At 41.0% G+C, this 14,084-nt stretch overlaps 2 protein-coding genes across 4 annotated transcripts in view; one reads left to right on the forward strand and one right to left on the reverse strand.

The window, feature by feature from the left end:
* DTX3L (deltex E3 ubiquitin ligase 3L) lies at positions 1–7,802 on the reverse strand. Its single transcript, XM_071435344.1, has 5 exons — positions 7,628–7,802; positions 6,951–7,174; positions 3,214–4,710; positions 2,308–2,525; positions 1–1,023 (listed from the first exon to the last, which is right to left on the reverse strand). Exons 1-5 carry the CDS (start codon positions 7,800–7,802, stop codon positions 954–956), a joined length of 2,184 nt encoding a protein of 727 aa, XP_071291445.1. The 3' UTR covers positions 1–953.
* PARP9 (poly(ADP-ribose) polymerase family member 9) overlaps positions 7,796–14,084 on the forward strand; it is a 9,537-nt gene continuing 3,248 nt past the window's right edge. The window contains exons 1-7 of one of the 3 annotated variants that reach the window (XM_071435342.1): positions 7,796–7,925; positions 8,301–8,340; positions 9,076–9,905; positions 11,236–11,457; positions 11,538–11,750; positions 12,509–12,569; positions 13,005–13,379. In XM_071435342.1, the coding sequence (XP_071291443.1) occupies positions 7,911–7,925; positions 8,301–8,340; positions 9,076–9,905; positions 11,236–11,457; positions 11,538–11,750; positions 12,509–12,569; positions 13,005–13,379 (1,756 nt within the window). In that variant the 5' untranslated portion in view covers positions 7,796–7,910. Of the gene's footprint in view, positions 7,926–8,016; positions 8,186–8,300; positions 8,341–9,075; positions 9,906–11,235; positions 11,458–11,537; positions 11,751–12,508; positions 12,570–13,004; positions 13,380–14,084 lie in introns of those variants that run through there. The other 2 variants (XM_071435341.1, XM_071435343.1) reach the window with 2 other exon arrangements.

The following is a 14,084-nucleotide window of genomic DNA, read 5'->3' on the forward strand; positions in this document are numbered from 1 at the left end:
TATTTTTGTATTTTCTTTATTAGTTGTCCTCAGTAGCCTTAAAGAAATGGTTCAACTTCTAAACATCATGTCTGTGTGACATACCACCACACAGGTAATTAGCAGGTTATTTAGGCACTGCAGAGTATCTTTATGACACAATTTAAACCTATATTGGATGCAATTGAAAGAATACAGTTTTATAGTTGAAAAACTGATTTAAAGTTGTATTTAAGTTTAAGCACAATGGCAGGCACAGAACCAAGAGCCCACTATCAGACATGGACACAGACACTGTTACTTCCCGTTTGCTCCAACACAGCTCTCAGTATTCAGCACTTCTGCAGAGCTGAGCATGCATGTACCCACCTGTACATGATCCATGGCTAATTTCACATGCAAAACCCAAATCACTAAGGCAATTTCTACCGTGAAAAGAAGCAAAAGTCCATAACCTTATCACAGCTAACACTGTTATAGCTGCATACAAATTTTAGATGAGATTACATATTTGCATACAAATTTGCGTACAAATTTTAGATTTAAATTAGATTAGGTTACATGATGCCAGCCATGCTGATAGACATCATAATGCAAAGCCAAGAGAAGTGTTTCATCTAATAAAAGTAGTGGATCTAAGGGGTTTTGGAAATCAGACTGGAGAGTTGTGGGGAAAAGGGCCGATTAGATTTGCTAGTAAAGCAAGATACACAAAGTGCAAACAGTACTGATACTACACTCCCAAGAACCAAATTTTGTAAAGGCTACATATATAGGAAGTAAATGATTTGAGAAAAGAACATACATTGTTTGATGTATTTGATGTATAAGAAAAGATTACTTTTCTTAGCTAACTGTGAAATACAAGCGATTTAGGTAGCGTAGTTAAAGCAACTTCCCTCAGAGCTTGAATAGTACATTAAGTGCTGTATGTTTAGTCATTGCACTTAAGAGTTGAGAGTTGATAGATTTCCTTATTCAATTCCTTTCGCTTTCAATTCTGATCGAACACGCTGCAGATAAGAAGAATCTGGGTAACCAAACCTAGGAGAAGAAGAGAAGAATTGTTTGGGCTATTTCTGTAATGAAGCACTTGATAATTCTACAAAACCATCTCATCAAAGTCTTTTTAGAAATCTCTTCACAAATTTTATGCAGTTCTTGCCCTAGAGAGAAAACAGACCCATATTGCCAGTCACAGAAGCGATACAGACAGCATAAAGCTACAAACTTAAGGAGCTGCTACATTTTGTTGTCCAAATTGATACTAAGAACTTGATTTTCAAAGCTGCCTGGGGTCTCCTTTCAAAATGATAGGGCGTTTGGGCATGTATCTTTTAAAAAGAAAATCAGACCTGAAGCATATCCAAGTGAGCCTTCAAATCAGAAAGACAATGGCACCTCTGGACTTGAAGTAGTGCAACACCAGAACTGCATACGAAGCACGTGATAAGCAAGAGAGAGGATTTGTACAGAGCGAAGGATAAAGTAAAACTGATACTTTTTGCTCTTTTAATGATCCTAGCCCAGTCAGGAGGATCTAGACACCAGCCTTTAGAGCTTGCAAGACACCACCTACCCCTTAGAGGCTGAAAGAAGCTAGAAAGGATTGGTGCCTCTTGTCTCTGCTGCAGGCAGTTCACACTCTGTCCTGGTGATTGCTCCTTTCATTTAAGTGCAGCAAGTTCTCAAGAAATACTGGATAGGGCGGTCATCTACTCACTCAGAAAACCCTCTGACAGTTTGAACGGCCAAAATGGGATAACCCTTTTTATGGCTGGGTCTGGCACTGTGTCCTGTGCTCTGACCCACCAAGTGCTGCACAATTCCTGGCTCCTAGCATCTAAAAGGACACGACCATATCTGCACTACAATCTCACTTCCTGCTGTTAGCTCTGTGAAGCAGAATTTCAAATCATGTTTTACAACATGATGAGTGCCATCTTTACCAGGATCATAATGGACCAGCACCTCCTGGTGCAGAACAGCAGATAACAGGAGAGGCATAGATCAGGAGTCCAACCTTAGGGGTCATCAAAAGCTTGTTATCCTGTAGGTTCTAATCAAAGCAGTTATTAACTAAGAGCCTTACAAACTCAGTGATGAATGAGTAGTCTGAGGGGCAGCAGAACACTAAGCTCATCCTTGTTCCAACTGTCCAAATAGGGGAAGGTGATTAACATCTGGATCCATAGGGCATTCCACAATCACTCTGGGAGTGACAAAATCTGAAAGCTCTAAATGTGGAAGATACTCAAGGCAATCTTCCTGACACATCAGTATTGCATAAAGGCAACAACAGTATTGCATAAAGACAAGACTACTTACTGGGTAGGTCCTCCCACCATGGCAGTTTTGTGGTGAATATCATTCCATGTGATAACATTTTGTGCACCAGTTGTATGTGACTGCCCCACTGTGAAAATCAATTTTTGTTGAAAGGCCCTTCTGAGGAGCTGCAGAATTTCTCGCCCTTCCTCATTGTCAGGTAAATACGCTCTTCGGTGAGCTGGCCCATAATGCTGCCCTGGGTTTGGGTGGCTGCTCTGTTTTGTAGAAAAACAAAACAAACCCACATTGTATATCATAAATCATTCAGAAGGACATAGCATGACTGATAACTAATTCTGAGTTTTTTCTCTTTAGATACTTTATTTCGTACAAATTGCATTCACACTTTCTTGTCATCACTCATGCACCCATTGTTAGTTTTAAATTTGTTTTTCCCTCTTTTCTCTTCCAAATGCACGGTGCTGCACCCGTGACTTTTTTAATTTACTCCATTCTCAGTCCTAGTCACAAATCCAGGCACATAACATAAGGAGATTTCTCACCTGGAAAGCTCTCACCAAACCAGCCCACTATTCATTTTTGTCCATTGGTGTCCACAGAAAAGAGAACATCCCAGAAATTCTCATTATACTTTGCTTATATGATATCACTGCATAGATTTCAGTTCAGTTACTCCCACTGTACAAATTAAAGACAGGCATCTCTATCCTGCATAGGTAGGTGCAGGTGCATATAAAATGGAGGCTGATCATGTGACTATTTCATTCCTACTGTATTTACTTAATCACGCCCAAAAATATTGAATTAAACACTTGCAGATTTGTACAAAATAAAGAAATGTCCTCCCTGAGCATGCATTCAAGTAATAGGAAATTAATTTTGTATTCAATATAGGTTTTGTTGTGGGAAAAATATCTTTAAGAAATATTTAGGTATACTTACAGTTTGAATACCACCATTCATATCATAGTCAATTTGAATGGTGCCACAATTGGGATAACCAGGAAGAGACGAACTGATTGTTCTAGTTGACATTGTCCCCTCTGGTTGGTCTCCTATCAGGACTCCACAGACAGTATTACAAACTGGACAAGCTTGTTTATAAGCCATGGCTGTGTCAATGCAAGTTTTGCAAAATGCATGTTTGCACTTTTCTAATATTTCTTTATTTTCAATTTTGTCCCTGCAAATTGGACATTCATCATCTTCTTTTTCTTCTGTCTTTGCCTGAGTCTGTCCTTCAGAAGAAAGGTTATTATTTTGCCTAACACTGGACTGCTTAGATGCTCCTGTAGCTTCTTGAGAGCTGAGCTCAGAGGACAGTGGTGCCCTATTTCTAGTTTGCATCCCTTCAATGTTAAGAAGGGATCCCTTCATGTACTTTTCAGCAACTTCATTCTTCTGAAGTTTTACATTAAGATCTTCAAATTTCTTAGCATTAGGTAGCGCACTTAAAGTTGTCTTCTGATATTCTGAAAGCTTCATGCTGATGACTTTTTCTCCTAACATTGCAGAGGCACTCTGAAATGCACTGATGAAACTTTCAGTAGCATGTGATGACATATCAGAAGTTTCAGATTTAGGCCTAAATATTATGGCCTTCTGGCCATATGACTTCTCTTTTATTTCTACCAGTGTATCAAATTTGCCATTTATGTTTTCAATTTCTTTGCTTAGATTGGTTTCCAACAATTTAAACAACGAAGCATCAACTTCAATTCCATCCCTGTATTTGTACCATTGAGATGATATTTTCATATTCTTTTCAGCTTGGCTGTTCTTACCTTCCCCTGCTAGAAATTTTTGGGCAGCTAAAATCTCTCTCCTTGGACCTCGGAGTAGCAACTGATTCCCTTCCTCTCTAGCAAGAAGATTTCTAAACTTTTCATTTAATTTTACTATTGTCTCTTCTAATGTGTCACTCTTTGTAATGGGAACTTTTTCCTGTGTCAGATCTTTTGTAGCTTCCTGGAAGATTTCGATAAAAGAATGACAAGCTTCTTGTAACAATTCAGGACCTTGATTGGAAGAGATGTATATGAATGTGCTATGCTCATCGTGACCTTTAATTCTCATACATGCTCCAAACCTTTCACATAGTTCTTTGATTTCCTCTTTGTGGGTATGAATAAAATATTCATAGAGAGGTGTCTCAAGTGTAAACTCAACTATTTCTTCAGTATTCAGGCCACTTTCGTCTTTCAAACCATTTTTACATTCAGAATGTGAAAAATCATGGTTTGGGTCTTTGCCTGCAAGGATATCTTCAAAGTAGTGATAAGCTTTTTCAATATCTGTAAAATCTCCTGTCAATTTCTCAGAGCCATCCACACCAGGGCTTCCTTCTCTCTTTAAGTTTGGACACATAATGGTAATTTTCTCCCTTTGGTCTTCAGTGAACATACTGGTATTCAAAGTAGCAGATACTGTAAGAAATATCTACAGAAAAGACAAGAATACATCAACATTAGTTTTCTTTGAGGTTCTCTGCTTGCTACTTCTGTATTTTCAGCAGGGAGAAGCTCTGTCCATCCCAGTAGTGCCAGATTACTACAAACAAATTTGCACACATTATTTCTTTTATGTCACATACACTAACAGTACAAACAGGCAAATAACACAATCTGCTTGTAAGTCAGCAGCAAAAATGAAATGCCCTAATGTCACCTCTGTGGCTGAGCTCATTGTTTGTTACACCCTTTTCCCATCATTACCAGGCCCTACAAGTCCCGTGCACCAAGTAGACAAAGCAAACAGATTTTTTCTTTCCCTCCCTACCACCCTCAAGATTTCTGGACACCAGACTGACTGGTGTCCTCCTTACTGCCCTCAAAGGTCCCAGGCACCCTCCCCACCAGGTGCTGCTGACCCCATCCCACAGCAGGCAGGTTTAATCTGCCTACAAGATCAACCAATTACAATTCCTAACTGGGAATGCAGACCACAACTGTGGCTGGACAGTGAAACCCATAGGACCCTTTGGTGGCCAGGGAGACATCCACTGCTCTCTGCTTCTTTTGAGGACTGACTGGATGACCTAGGTGCTTTTATGTGTTTTCAAGTCTAGATTGTGATTGTTCTATCAATACAGCAACCCAAGTATTAAGATATGACATGATTTGCAGAGGGTCCAGGTGACTAGAAATCATAAGCTGAGCTGTGCTATCAAGCACAGTGCTACACTACTTACAAAACTGTCCTACACTGATTTTGCTTGTAGAAATACTGTGGTATTCTGATCATTAACTCTATGCTTTTTAAAAAGCAAAAAGCTTTAATTGTTGATGCCTTGTGAAGGCTGACCTAGAACAGAGACTAGATGGAGGTAAAGAATAAAGTAGGCATTTATTGAAAGACCTCAGTGGATACACCTTGGGCAGCACAAGAGCCCAGCCAGGGCTACACCCAAGGTGAACCCAAAGTGGTCACAAAATGCATGACCGGTCACGAGGTCTCTCACTTCAGTAAGTTCTGGTCCATTTGCATATTTCAGTTAATTGGCCACTTATAGTCCACTGTTGTTTATGCTCTTGGGCCTGAAATTTGGATCATTTGTCCTTGGTCCTCAGTTAGAGAAGGAATTGCTTTGTCTCCCTACTCTGTGAAGAGAGCTTACTATCCCCTAATATGAAGCTCAGAACTACATACTAAAGCAGTACAGAATCTGAAAAATATAAAAGCTAAAACCTGAGGCATCATTGTAACCACAGCTTAGTGTAACTACATCATTGTTATTGTGCCAAGGATCCCCAAAAGAATCTGTCTATCCCCTTAGAGCCAGGTTATATAGACATAACATGTTTAAACATGACTTGTAAGTTATATTTCATTGTTCTTATTAATATTAGACTCTCTAGTTTTCACTCATTATCTTTCTTTAAAATTTTCCCAGAAGTCATGCTTTAATAACTCAAAGAGTTAGGGCAGAAAACAGGATTCTGAAAAATAATAACGAACACATTCCCTTCTGTACTTCACACAGACAGAAGGACAGGGAAATTTGCAGTATAGATGCCAGGTAAACACTATGTTAGCACATGCTATACTTCAAAAGCTACACCTATGTTACCAAACAAAACAGGGTAAAGCCCTCTGAGCCAGATATCAGTGTCTTGGTAGAGCCACATCCACACCATGCTGCCCTATCCCATATCCCTAAACACAGCTGATCTTTTCTGTGTAACTTTTAGTTCAAAGTGTCTGAAATCATGTTTGCGGTGCTACATTGCATCATAGCAGACTTTTTTAATGCTGAAGAGATGGAGATAATTAGGGTTGCCTCAAGGTGCAAACCATGTTGAAAGAGTAGGTGGAAAGCTGGAAAGAGTAGGTGAAAGGTAGGTGGAAGAGTAGGTGCAGATGGAAAGGATCCAAATCTCAGACAATTCTTCTACCTTTTGAGAGCAGCCCTTGGTGCATACTCCCTCGTGAAACCTGCAAGAGTGCTGCTTTGGGGAATAGTGGCTGGCACCTGCCAGAGTCAGGCTGGAAAACATGCTGCCTGTAAACAAGTGTAGATTGACCTCTGCTCCGGCACTCAAAAGTCACTCCTGGCCCCCATTTCATTATCTAAGATCACATAACTGACATTTTTTTCAGCACAAAATATTTAGGTGCAACATAAAGAACTCATGGAACTACAAGCAGGGCAGGTTGTGACATTGCTGTTCCTGACGTACCTTTTTGGTAAGGTCTTCCTTTGCTGTGGCCCCATAGCCACCGTTGTCCCGCTGCTGCTGCTGGGGCAGGGAAGGGCCGGCAGTGACTGTGCTGTAGCTGGCAGAGGCGTGCGCTGTAACCCGGCTCTTGCCCGGGTCCCCTTCTCCCGGCAGGATGACTATCTCGCAGCATCTTGCATCCAACTCCAAGGTGTGTTTTGAGCGGGATTCCACACGCTCCCTATCTGTGGTAATTTCAGAATGACAGAATCACAGAACTGTTATGGCTGGAAGGAGCCTCTGGAGATCATCCCACCCAATCCCAGGAGCAAGGCAGGGTCATCGGGAATGTGTCGAGAGACACAGACGCCACAACCTCCTGGGTAGTCTGTCCTACTGCTCTGCCCTCGATGTAAAGAAATTCTTCCTCATGTTAAGGTGAAATTTCTTGTATTTTATGCCCTCTGCTCCTTGTCCTGTCGCTGGCTACCACCGAAAAGTCTGGCACGCCCTTAGGATATTTATATGCATTAATGAGACCCTTTCTGAATTTGGACAAAGGCAGATAGGGCTGATAAAGTTATCTGCAAACGTGATGGTCACCAGCGGCCCTAGAGCCGCCCTGCCCAGGGACGCTAAATGGTGCCTGGCGGCCATTTCCAGTCCACTCACAGCCGCCCCGCACGCCCGCCCCGTACCTTGCTCCTTACAGAAGTCCACCCAGTAGGTGCCGGTCTCGGGGCCCGGGCGCACGCTGCACTCGCCGCCCCCCGACCGCTTTCTCGACTGGAAGTATGTGTGGAGCTTGACAATCGCCCTGTCGGCGACGGCGGGCGCAGGACTCACCCGCACCAGCAGCGGCGCGGCCGCCATCACTCCGCCCCGCCGCTTTCGCTTTCGCTTCCCGCTCCGCCGCTCGCTTTCGCTTTCGTTTCCCGCTCCGTCCGCAGCTCCGAGCGCTGAGGATCCGCCCTGAGCGAGATGGGGGTCGTCCAGGTAGAGGAGCGGGGCAGGGGGACAGGGGCCCGGGGCGGCGGCTGCCTCAGGGGTCTGGGTGCGGCGGGAGCTCCCGGCGGGGCTGAGGGGAACGGGACGGTCCCGTCCTCTGGCCCAGCGCTCGGGAATGGCTCCGCCCGGCCTCTCACTCCTGAGAGTTAGTCGGAGCCGAAGGAATCTGAGGGTAACTTCACCGCAGAGCTCCCGCAGCTCCGAGCAGCATTTTAAACACTAGAAAACTTCGTATAGATGTTTGAAAAGTTGGTGCTGGTTTGATTTGCAACAGAATCTCTCCTGTAGGATGGCAGCTCACGTACTTTATTGCTTGTAACATTTACTTTCTCTTTTCCTTTTTTTCTCCTTTTGTTACAATAGAGTTACTTGTCAGATATCCTCAGATGGACGCCCGCTTTAGGTAAGCCTCTCGTTTAGCCATCTGCGAAGTGTGTACTTGTATGTAAATTGAAAACGGACAGCTACTGCCAGCAAACTGGAAAACAAAAGACAAAAGCAACCTGAAATTCATAATTAATGTGAAATAGACACGGTTATGAATCAACATTATTATTAATTACTTCAACAGGACTTTCTTGCATTTCTCTTTTAAAAGCAAGAGCTCAGAAGTCTTTTAATGAGTTGGCATGTATACTTTATAAGTGCAAAACGTCTGACTTTTTACAAGCAGGTAGCATACCCCGGAGGAAAGTTCAACTAAACTCACACAAATTGATTTAAACTAATTAACATAACTGCTGTAGTATAGTATACTGCTGTAGCATAGTATATCTGCCAGGAGAGGGCTGTATAGCCATAGTAATACTGTAAAAACTGTTCCTTAAAAATGTGCTTTTAAAAGCCTTTCTGAGTTCATCCGAAGTTCCATACAAAGAAGGAACTTGCTTTTGGGCTTTAAGTGCAGACTAATGAGACTCACAGAATTAAAACTCAGTATAAGATTTCTGTGGCACAGTTAAATGAACATCCTTGGGTTCTCTAACCTCTGAAAAGGGGAGAGAAAAGATTAGAGTGTGTAAAAATATTGTTTAGCAATGACAGTAGGATAAAATTGAGAGCTATAAACCACACTTCTAGATAAAAATAATGTTTTGATAGTAATACCTTCTATTTCACTTTATATTCTGTATCCTAGGGTCAAACATCGTAATGGATCAGGTCAATTCGATGATGCCCATCAGTAAAGATGCCTATGAAGCTCTTAAGAGAAGAGAAAACTGTCTAAATAATCTCATTTTCAAAAGGTTTGCTTGTACGTTGGCCTTCAGAAAAGCAGCAAAAAGCACTGGTGAAGTATACAGGAAAACAGTAAAGTCGGGCATTGACGTTTGTGTTTATAAGGATGATCTCACAAGACACAAGGTCGATGCTGTGGTGAATGCAGCCAATGGGTATCTTGACCATGGAGGAGGTCTTGCTCTTGCCCTTGTAAAAGCTGGAGGGCCAGAAATAGAAAAGGAAAGCAAGCTTTATGTTCATAGGCATGGAGAAGTCAAAGTTGGTGAAATAGCAGTTACCCGTGGAGGGAGGCTTCCTTGTAAGATAATTATTCATGCAGTTGGTCCAAGGTGGGATAGTCGCGAAAAGGAAAGATGTTGTCATCTACTTCACAATGCTATTTGGAATGTTCTGCATTATGTTAGTGCTCCAGCAAATGCTTTAAAGTCTGTGGCTATCCCAGCAGTGAGTTCAGGTGTCTATGCCTTCCCAGTTGATTTGTGTTCTAAAGTGATTGTAATGGCTGTAAAGGAATTTGTTGAGAAAAGTCCACCAGGCTGTCTCAGGGAAATCCGCCTGGTGAACATTGAGGAGTCCACAGTGGCAGCAATAAAGAAGGCCTGTGAACAGTTTCTGGGTGATACCAGCTCACTTGAAGACACTGTGCCAGCTTCACTAAGCTCACCTTACCTCGTACATAAAAACATTCGCATGCGCATCATAGAACAACGCCCTGAAGATCTGAAGGTAAGTCTGTCCTGTCATTTGTGGAACATGCTGCTGCCTCCAAGTCTTTGCAGGATTTGGAGCCCAAGAGTTCAGAACACATTTTGTATCAGTCTACTAAATGGTTTTCTTCCCAGTTTGACGAGAACTTGCATGTGGTAATTAAATCATAGTAGCAAGGAGTTGGTTTTTGTCTAAATGGGTGTTGAACTTCAGAATGTTTTTATTTTGTTTTTGTATACATGCTGTTATAACAGGAAGCAGCTAAAGATTGAATGATTCAATAATACATCTCTGTGTTAAAGTTTATCTTCTTCTTATCTAGGAGTTCACATTTTATAATGTACTCCATAGAAATATTCTCTTATTTCCTACCTTGCCTTTTTTCCTATAATTTATGTTCTCATAACTCCGATTACTGGAATTATTAAGCAAACACTGAAACAGCAGAAAATAACTTACACAGATGATGTGCACCTTACCTTTAAATAGAGCATTACTTAAATTGAATAACTTTTTAGCTAGAAAATGTGATGCAAAATAAATTACCTCAGTCACAGGAATTCAACAGAGCTCTTAGACTGCAAGGTACATCACAGGAATGGCATTAACTTTTAGCAAATACTATATCTTAAAAATAAATACATTTTTATTTTAAAGAAGTGTCATAATTTAAAAGGAAGTTTGTTTTTTTGGTGTAAGAACAAAGGATTACAAAGTTGACCTTGCAGGGAATTTTATTAACCGATTCTACAGCATTGAAAGATGCACATGCCCTCAAGACCATGAAGAAAACATGTTCTTGTCTTTAGATAATATTCACCAATTAAGGTTTACAGAATGCTGTTATCAGCATTCTGTAAACAAGTTTTTTTTGTTTTTGATATTTGAAATACAGGGCACCTACTATGGGAATCTGCTTTTTCCACTGGAAACAATTTGTATTGGAAACAGTCATAGCTTTGCAGTTCCCTTATGTGTACTGACACTGGTATTTGGTGATGTGTCCTTGCTACCCTAAGGCTGGGATGACAGCCACATCCATAGTTCTCTCCTGCTGATAACTGGCACGGGGGTCACTTAGATGGTGAGAGTAATAATTCTGTTCAGTGCACTCTTGATGACTGGAACAGCTTTGTGCACACTGTTGGTTCCTGAACTGCCACTGCAAAGTGCATACTTTGATGTATTCCAGTGCTCTAGCAGTAAGTAGTAGGAAAATTCAAGCAGCTGATCTGTGGCAGTCAGGCCTCTGTACAGGAATTGTGCTTAGAAAAAATGCTCTCTATAATAGCAAGGCTTGCAAATAGTCAGTTTGTAGTACACTGAAATTTGCACTCTTTCCTTGCAGAATACAGCTATTATTAACCTCATGAATGCCAGGGATGAGCTTTCCTCTCAATCTTCAAGACTGCTGGAAAAAGAGGATCCAGCTTTTCAGAGGGAAATTCAGCATCATCTTAGACATCCAACACATTTGAAGGAGCCCCTGATAATGAAAACCCATCCTCTGCTCTCTACATTTGTCCTGCATGTGGTATTGCAATACCAGAACACGGTGTTACAGCTTGAGGTGATGATCACTTACTTTGGATCTCAGTGGGTTTTCATGTTGGGTGATGTGAGGACTGAAAGACTTTGTTTTTCCTGCAGGAATTGAAGGATGCAGTGAAAAGATGCCTGGGTCACTTTCAGGGATACTCATGTCCCTCAGTTTCTTTTCCAATAAATTGGTCACGAAAGCTGCCTGTTGACACAGTGGCAGACACCATGATTGAAGCAGTTTTAAATTTTGCCAGGGCATATCCAAAAAAGAAGAGAGAAGTGCAGTTTGTCATTTGCCCAGGTGACCGTGCTTCCTATGAGGTAACCAATTTGTTGTTAACTACCCATAAGGAAGACAGAAAACTCTAAAAGTATTTCCATAGATGACTAAAAATGATGATAGTCTGTTCTGTACTAACAACGATTGTGAGCAGCAGGTCCCTTTGTGAAACTATTACTCTCATTAACAGATACTCAATCTTTGTAAATACTTATTTTCTCCTCACTAAACTAGAAGTCTTCAGCCTGTAGTCTGATAAAAAGGGGAGAGAACTTTAAAATTCTCATGTCTGTCAGTGAATGTATAAGAAAGAGTTACTCTTAACTCATTAAGGAACAAACATTCCTCCTTAGGAAATATTTACAGTTAGTTTTGGTTTTTTGTATGGAGCTCTGAAGGCAAAACACTATCAACACATATGAGCTAACAGAATAGAAGCTTTTCAAATAGACAGGCAGAAGAATAGTCTGGATTTTAAAACTGAGTAAAGATAAATCAGCATTAAAATGCAAGTAATGAACACCTTTATCTTATGTGGTAGCATGACATAGGCCACAGCCACAAGGAGTTGGTAAAGGTGCCACTCAGTGTGTAAGGTGTGTTACCTTAGGAGATGCAGAAGAACAGGAATGCGTTTGATATTGTCAGGAATAACATTTTGGGAAAAGCTGACAAATGCCAGTGTTAGTTTCAGAATCAGGGGTGGGGGTGTAAACTGCTCGTCTAACAGTGTTTTGAAGATATTAATTGCATATTTGATTAGAAATTGCAAAATGCTCCTAAACTTTTATCTTTCAAGGTTGTCCTGAGAAAATTTTATTCAGCAAAATACAAGCTGGAAAACAGAAGTGATCCTTTGGGTAAGTAATGAACAAAAAGGGCATTTCATGTAAATGAGTACTCCCAATTTGAGAATCTGTAATCACAGAATTCCCTTTAAAATAGGGAACTTAGTATTTACATATGTGTCTTGGGGAGAGGAGGAAGCAAAAACTCATGAGCACTTCATATTTTTACATTTATAGGAATGGAACTGCGCAGTCCCTTTTAAGACTTAAAACCCATTGTCATTGCCTAATTTGTTGGAAGTAATTTAGTGAAAGGCAGATAAATTCTCCATATGTGTGTGTGTATCCTGGAAACCTTACCTCTTTATAGCTAATCTCTTTTTTGAGCATACCAGAAGAGTAGTGTGTTTCTTGCACTGTACAGCTGGGATTACAAGTAGGAATTTGTGTGAGCCCTTGAAAGCTTCTCTCTCAATGCACTTGTATTAAAAAATATATATCTTCCAGGTACAGAGTCAGGCAGTCAGACTGCAAAAGAGCCTGCAAGCAGTGAACCTGTGGTTGAACTTAGAGGGTGCACGCCCACAGCACTGGGAGCAGCAGAATCCTGGCTCCAACAAGTAATGAAAATTCAGGAAGGTTCCCATGCTGTTATTAAAAACAACTACATTTTTTGCCTTGGTAAAGAGGAGTTTGCAGAACTCTCTCGACACCAGCCTTCCAGTGTACGTGTGTCAGAAGAAGTGAGAGATGGACGAGCAAAACTGGAACTTCAGGGCCCTCCTGATGTTTTGATTGATACAGTGCTCGCAGCTGAAGAATTACTGCTTCGTGTGCAAGAGAAGACTATTGCTGAACAAAAGAAACTGCTCTACTCAATATGTATGTAAAGTAAATAGTGCCTAAACACTAATTAAGTAAATAAGTGCCTAAACAAGGTTAAGTATGAAGCAACATATATCTTTGTATTGCTGAGAGTGGACAGAGATACATTCAGTTCACACACACATATTGAGTATTGCTTTAATTACTGATACCCCTGTACTTTCACTATGTTAGCCCCTGGAAGACCATTTGTTAGCTGTGGTCTCTCACTTGGCAGTATTCCCAGTAGGACACAGTTTATACAGGGGCTGGCCATGATGTATATCTAGCTGTAGTGGAGCTCCCTCCAGGATACCTTCACTCTAAAGCCTGGCCACTGGAGATTTACAAAATTTGTACTTAATTAACACACACCTTTGCTGAGCTCTCGCTGGCTACAGCTGGACCACTGTTGCAGGGCTCAGCAGTAGACTTGTTCTGCAGAGCTGTCATGAACAATTGATACAACTAATGGCATTACAGAAAGCTACTGAGTGATCAATTTTAATTTATGTTTTGATAATCATTCAAGATAGATACCTTTATTTGAAAGCTCGGCTGTGAAGAGGGGTCACGGAGATCATAAATTGCTTTTCTTTAGTTTCTTCTCTCCTGGTTTCTTTATAATAAATGCAGAAAAACAGAATACATTTACATACATTTTTGTATGTATCTACTAGTCCCTCTCAATATTAGCCTCTGACATTACTTCAGAGAACATTT

The sequence above is a fragment of the Agelaius tricolor genome, unplaced genomic scaffold (assembly GCF_023055355.1).
Source record: "Agelaius tricolor isolate 1412-34295 unplaced genomic scaffold, bAgeTri1.0.p SCAF_10, whole genome shotgun sequence".
Lineage (NCBI taxonomy): Eukaryota > Metazoa > Chordata > Aves > Passeriformes > Icteridae > Agelaius > Agelaius tricolor.

What these genes read in the sequence shown, in the direction of transcription:
- DTX3L (XM_071435344.1), bottom strand. Translation starts at nt 7,802, where the DNA reads ATGGCGGCCGCGCCGCTGCTGGTGCGGGTGAGTCCTGCGCCCGCCGTC. An exon ending in GGACTTCTGTAAGGAGCAAG is followed by an intron (nt 7,175 to 7,627) that starts GTACGGGGCGGG and finishes AAATTACCACAG; the next exon opens with ATAGGGAGCGTGTGGAATCC. An exon ending in ATGGTGGGAGGACCTACCCA is followed by an intron (nt 1,024 to 2,307) that starts GTAAGTAGTCTT and finishes TTCTTCTCCTAG; the next exon opens with GTTTGGTTACCCAGATTCTT.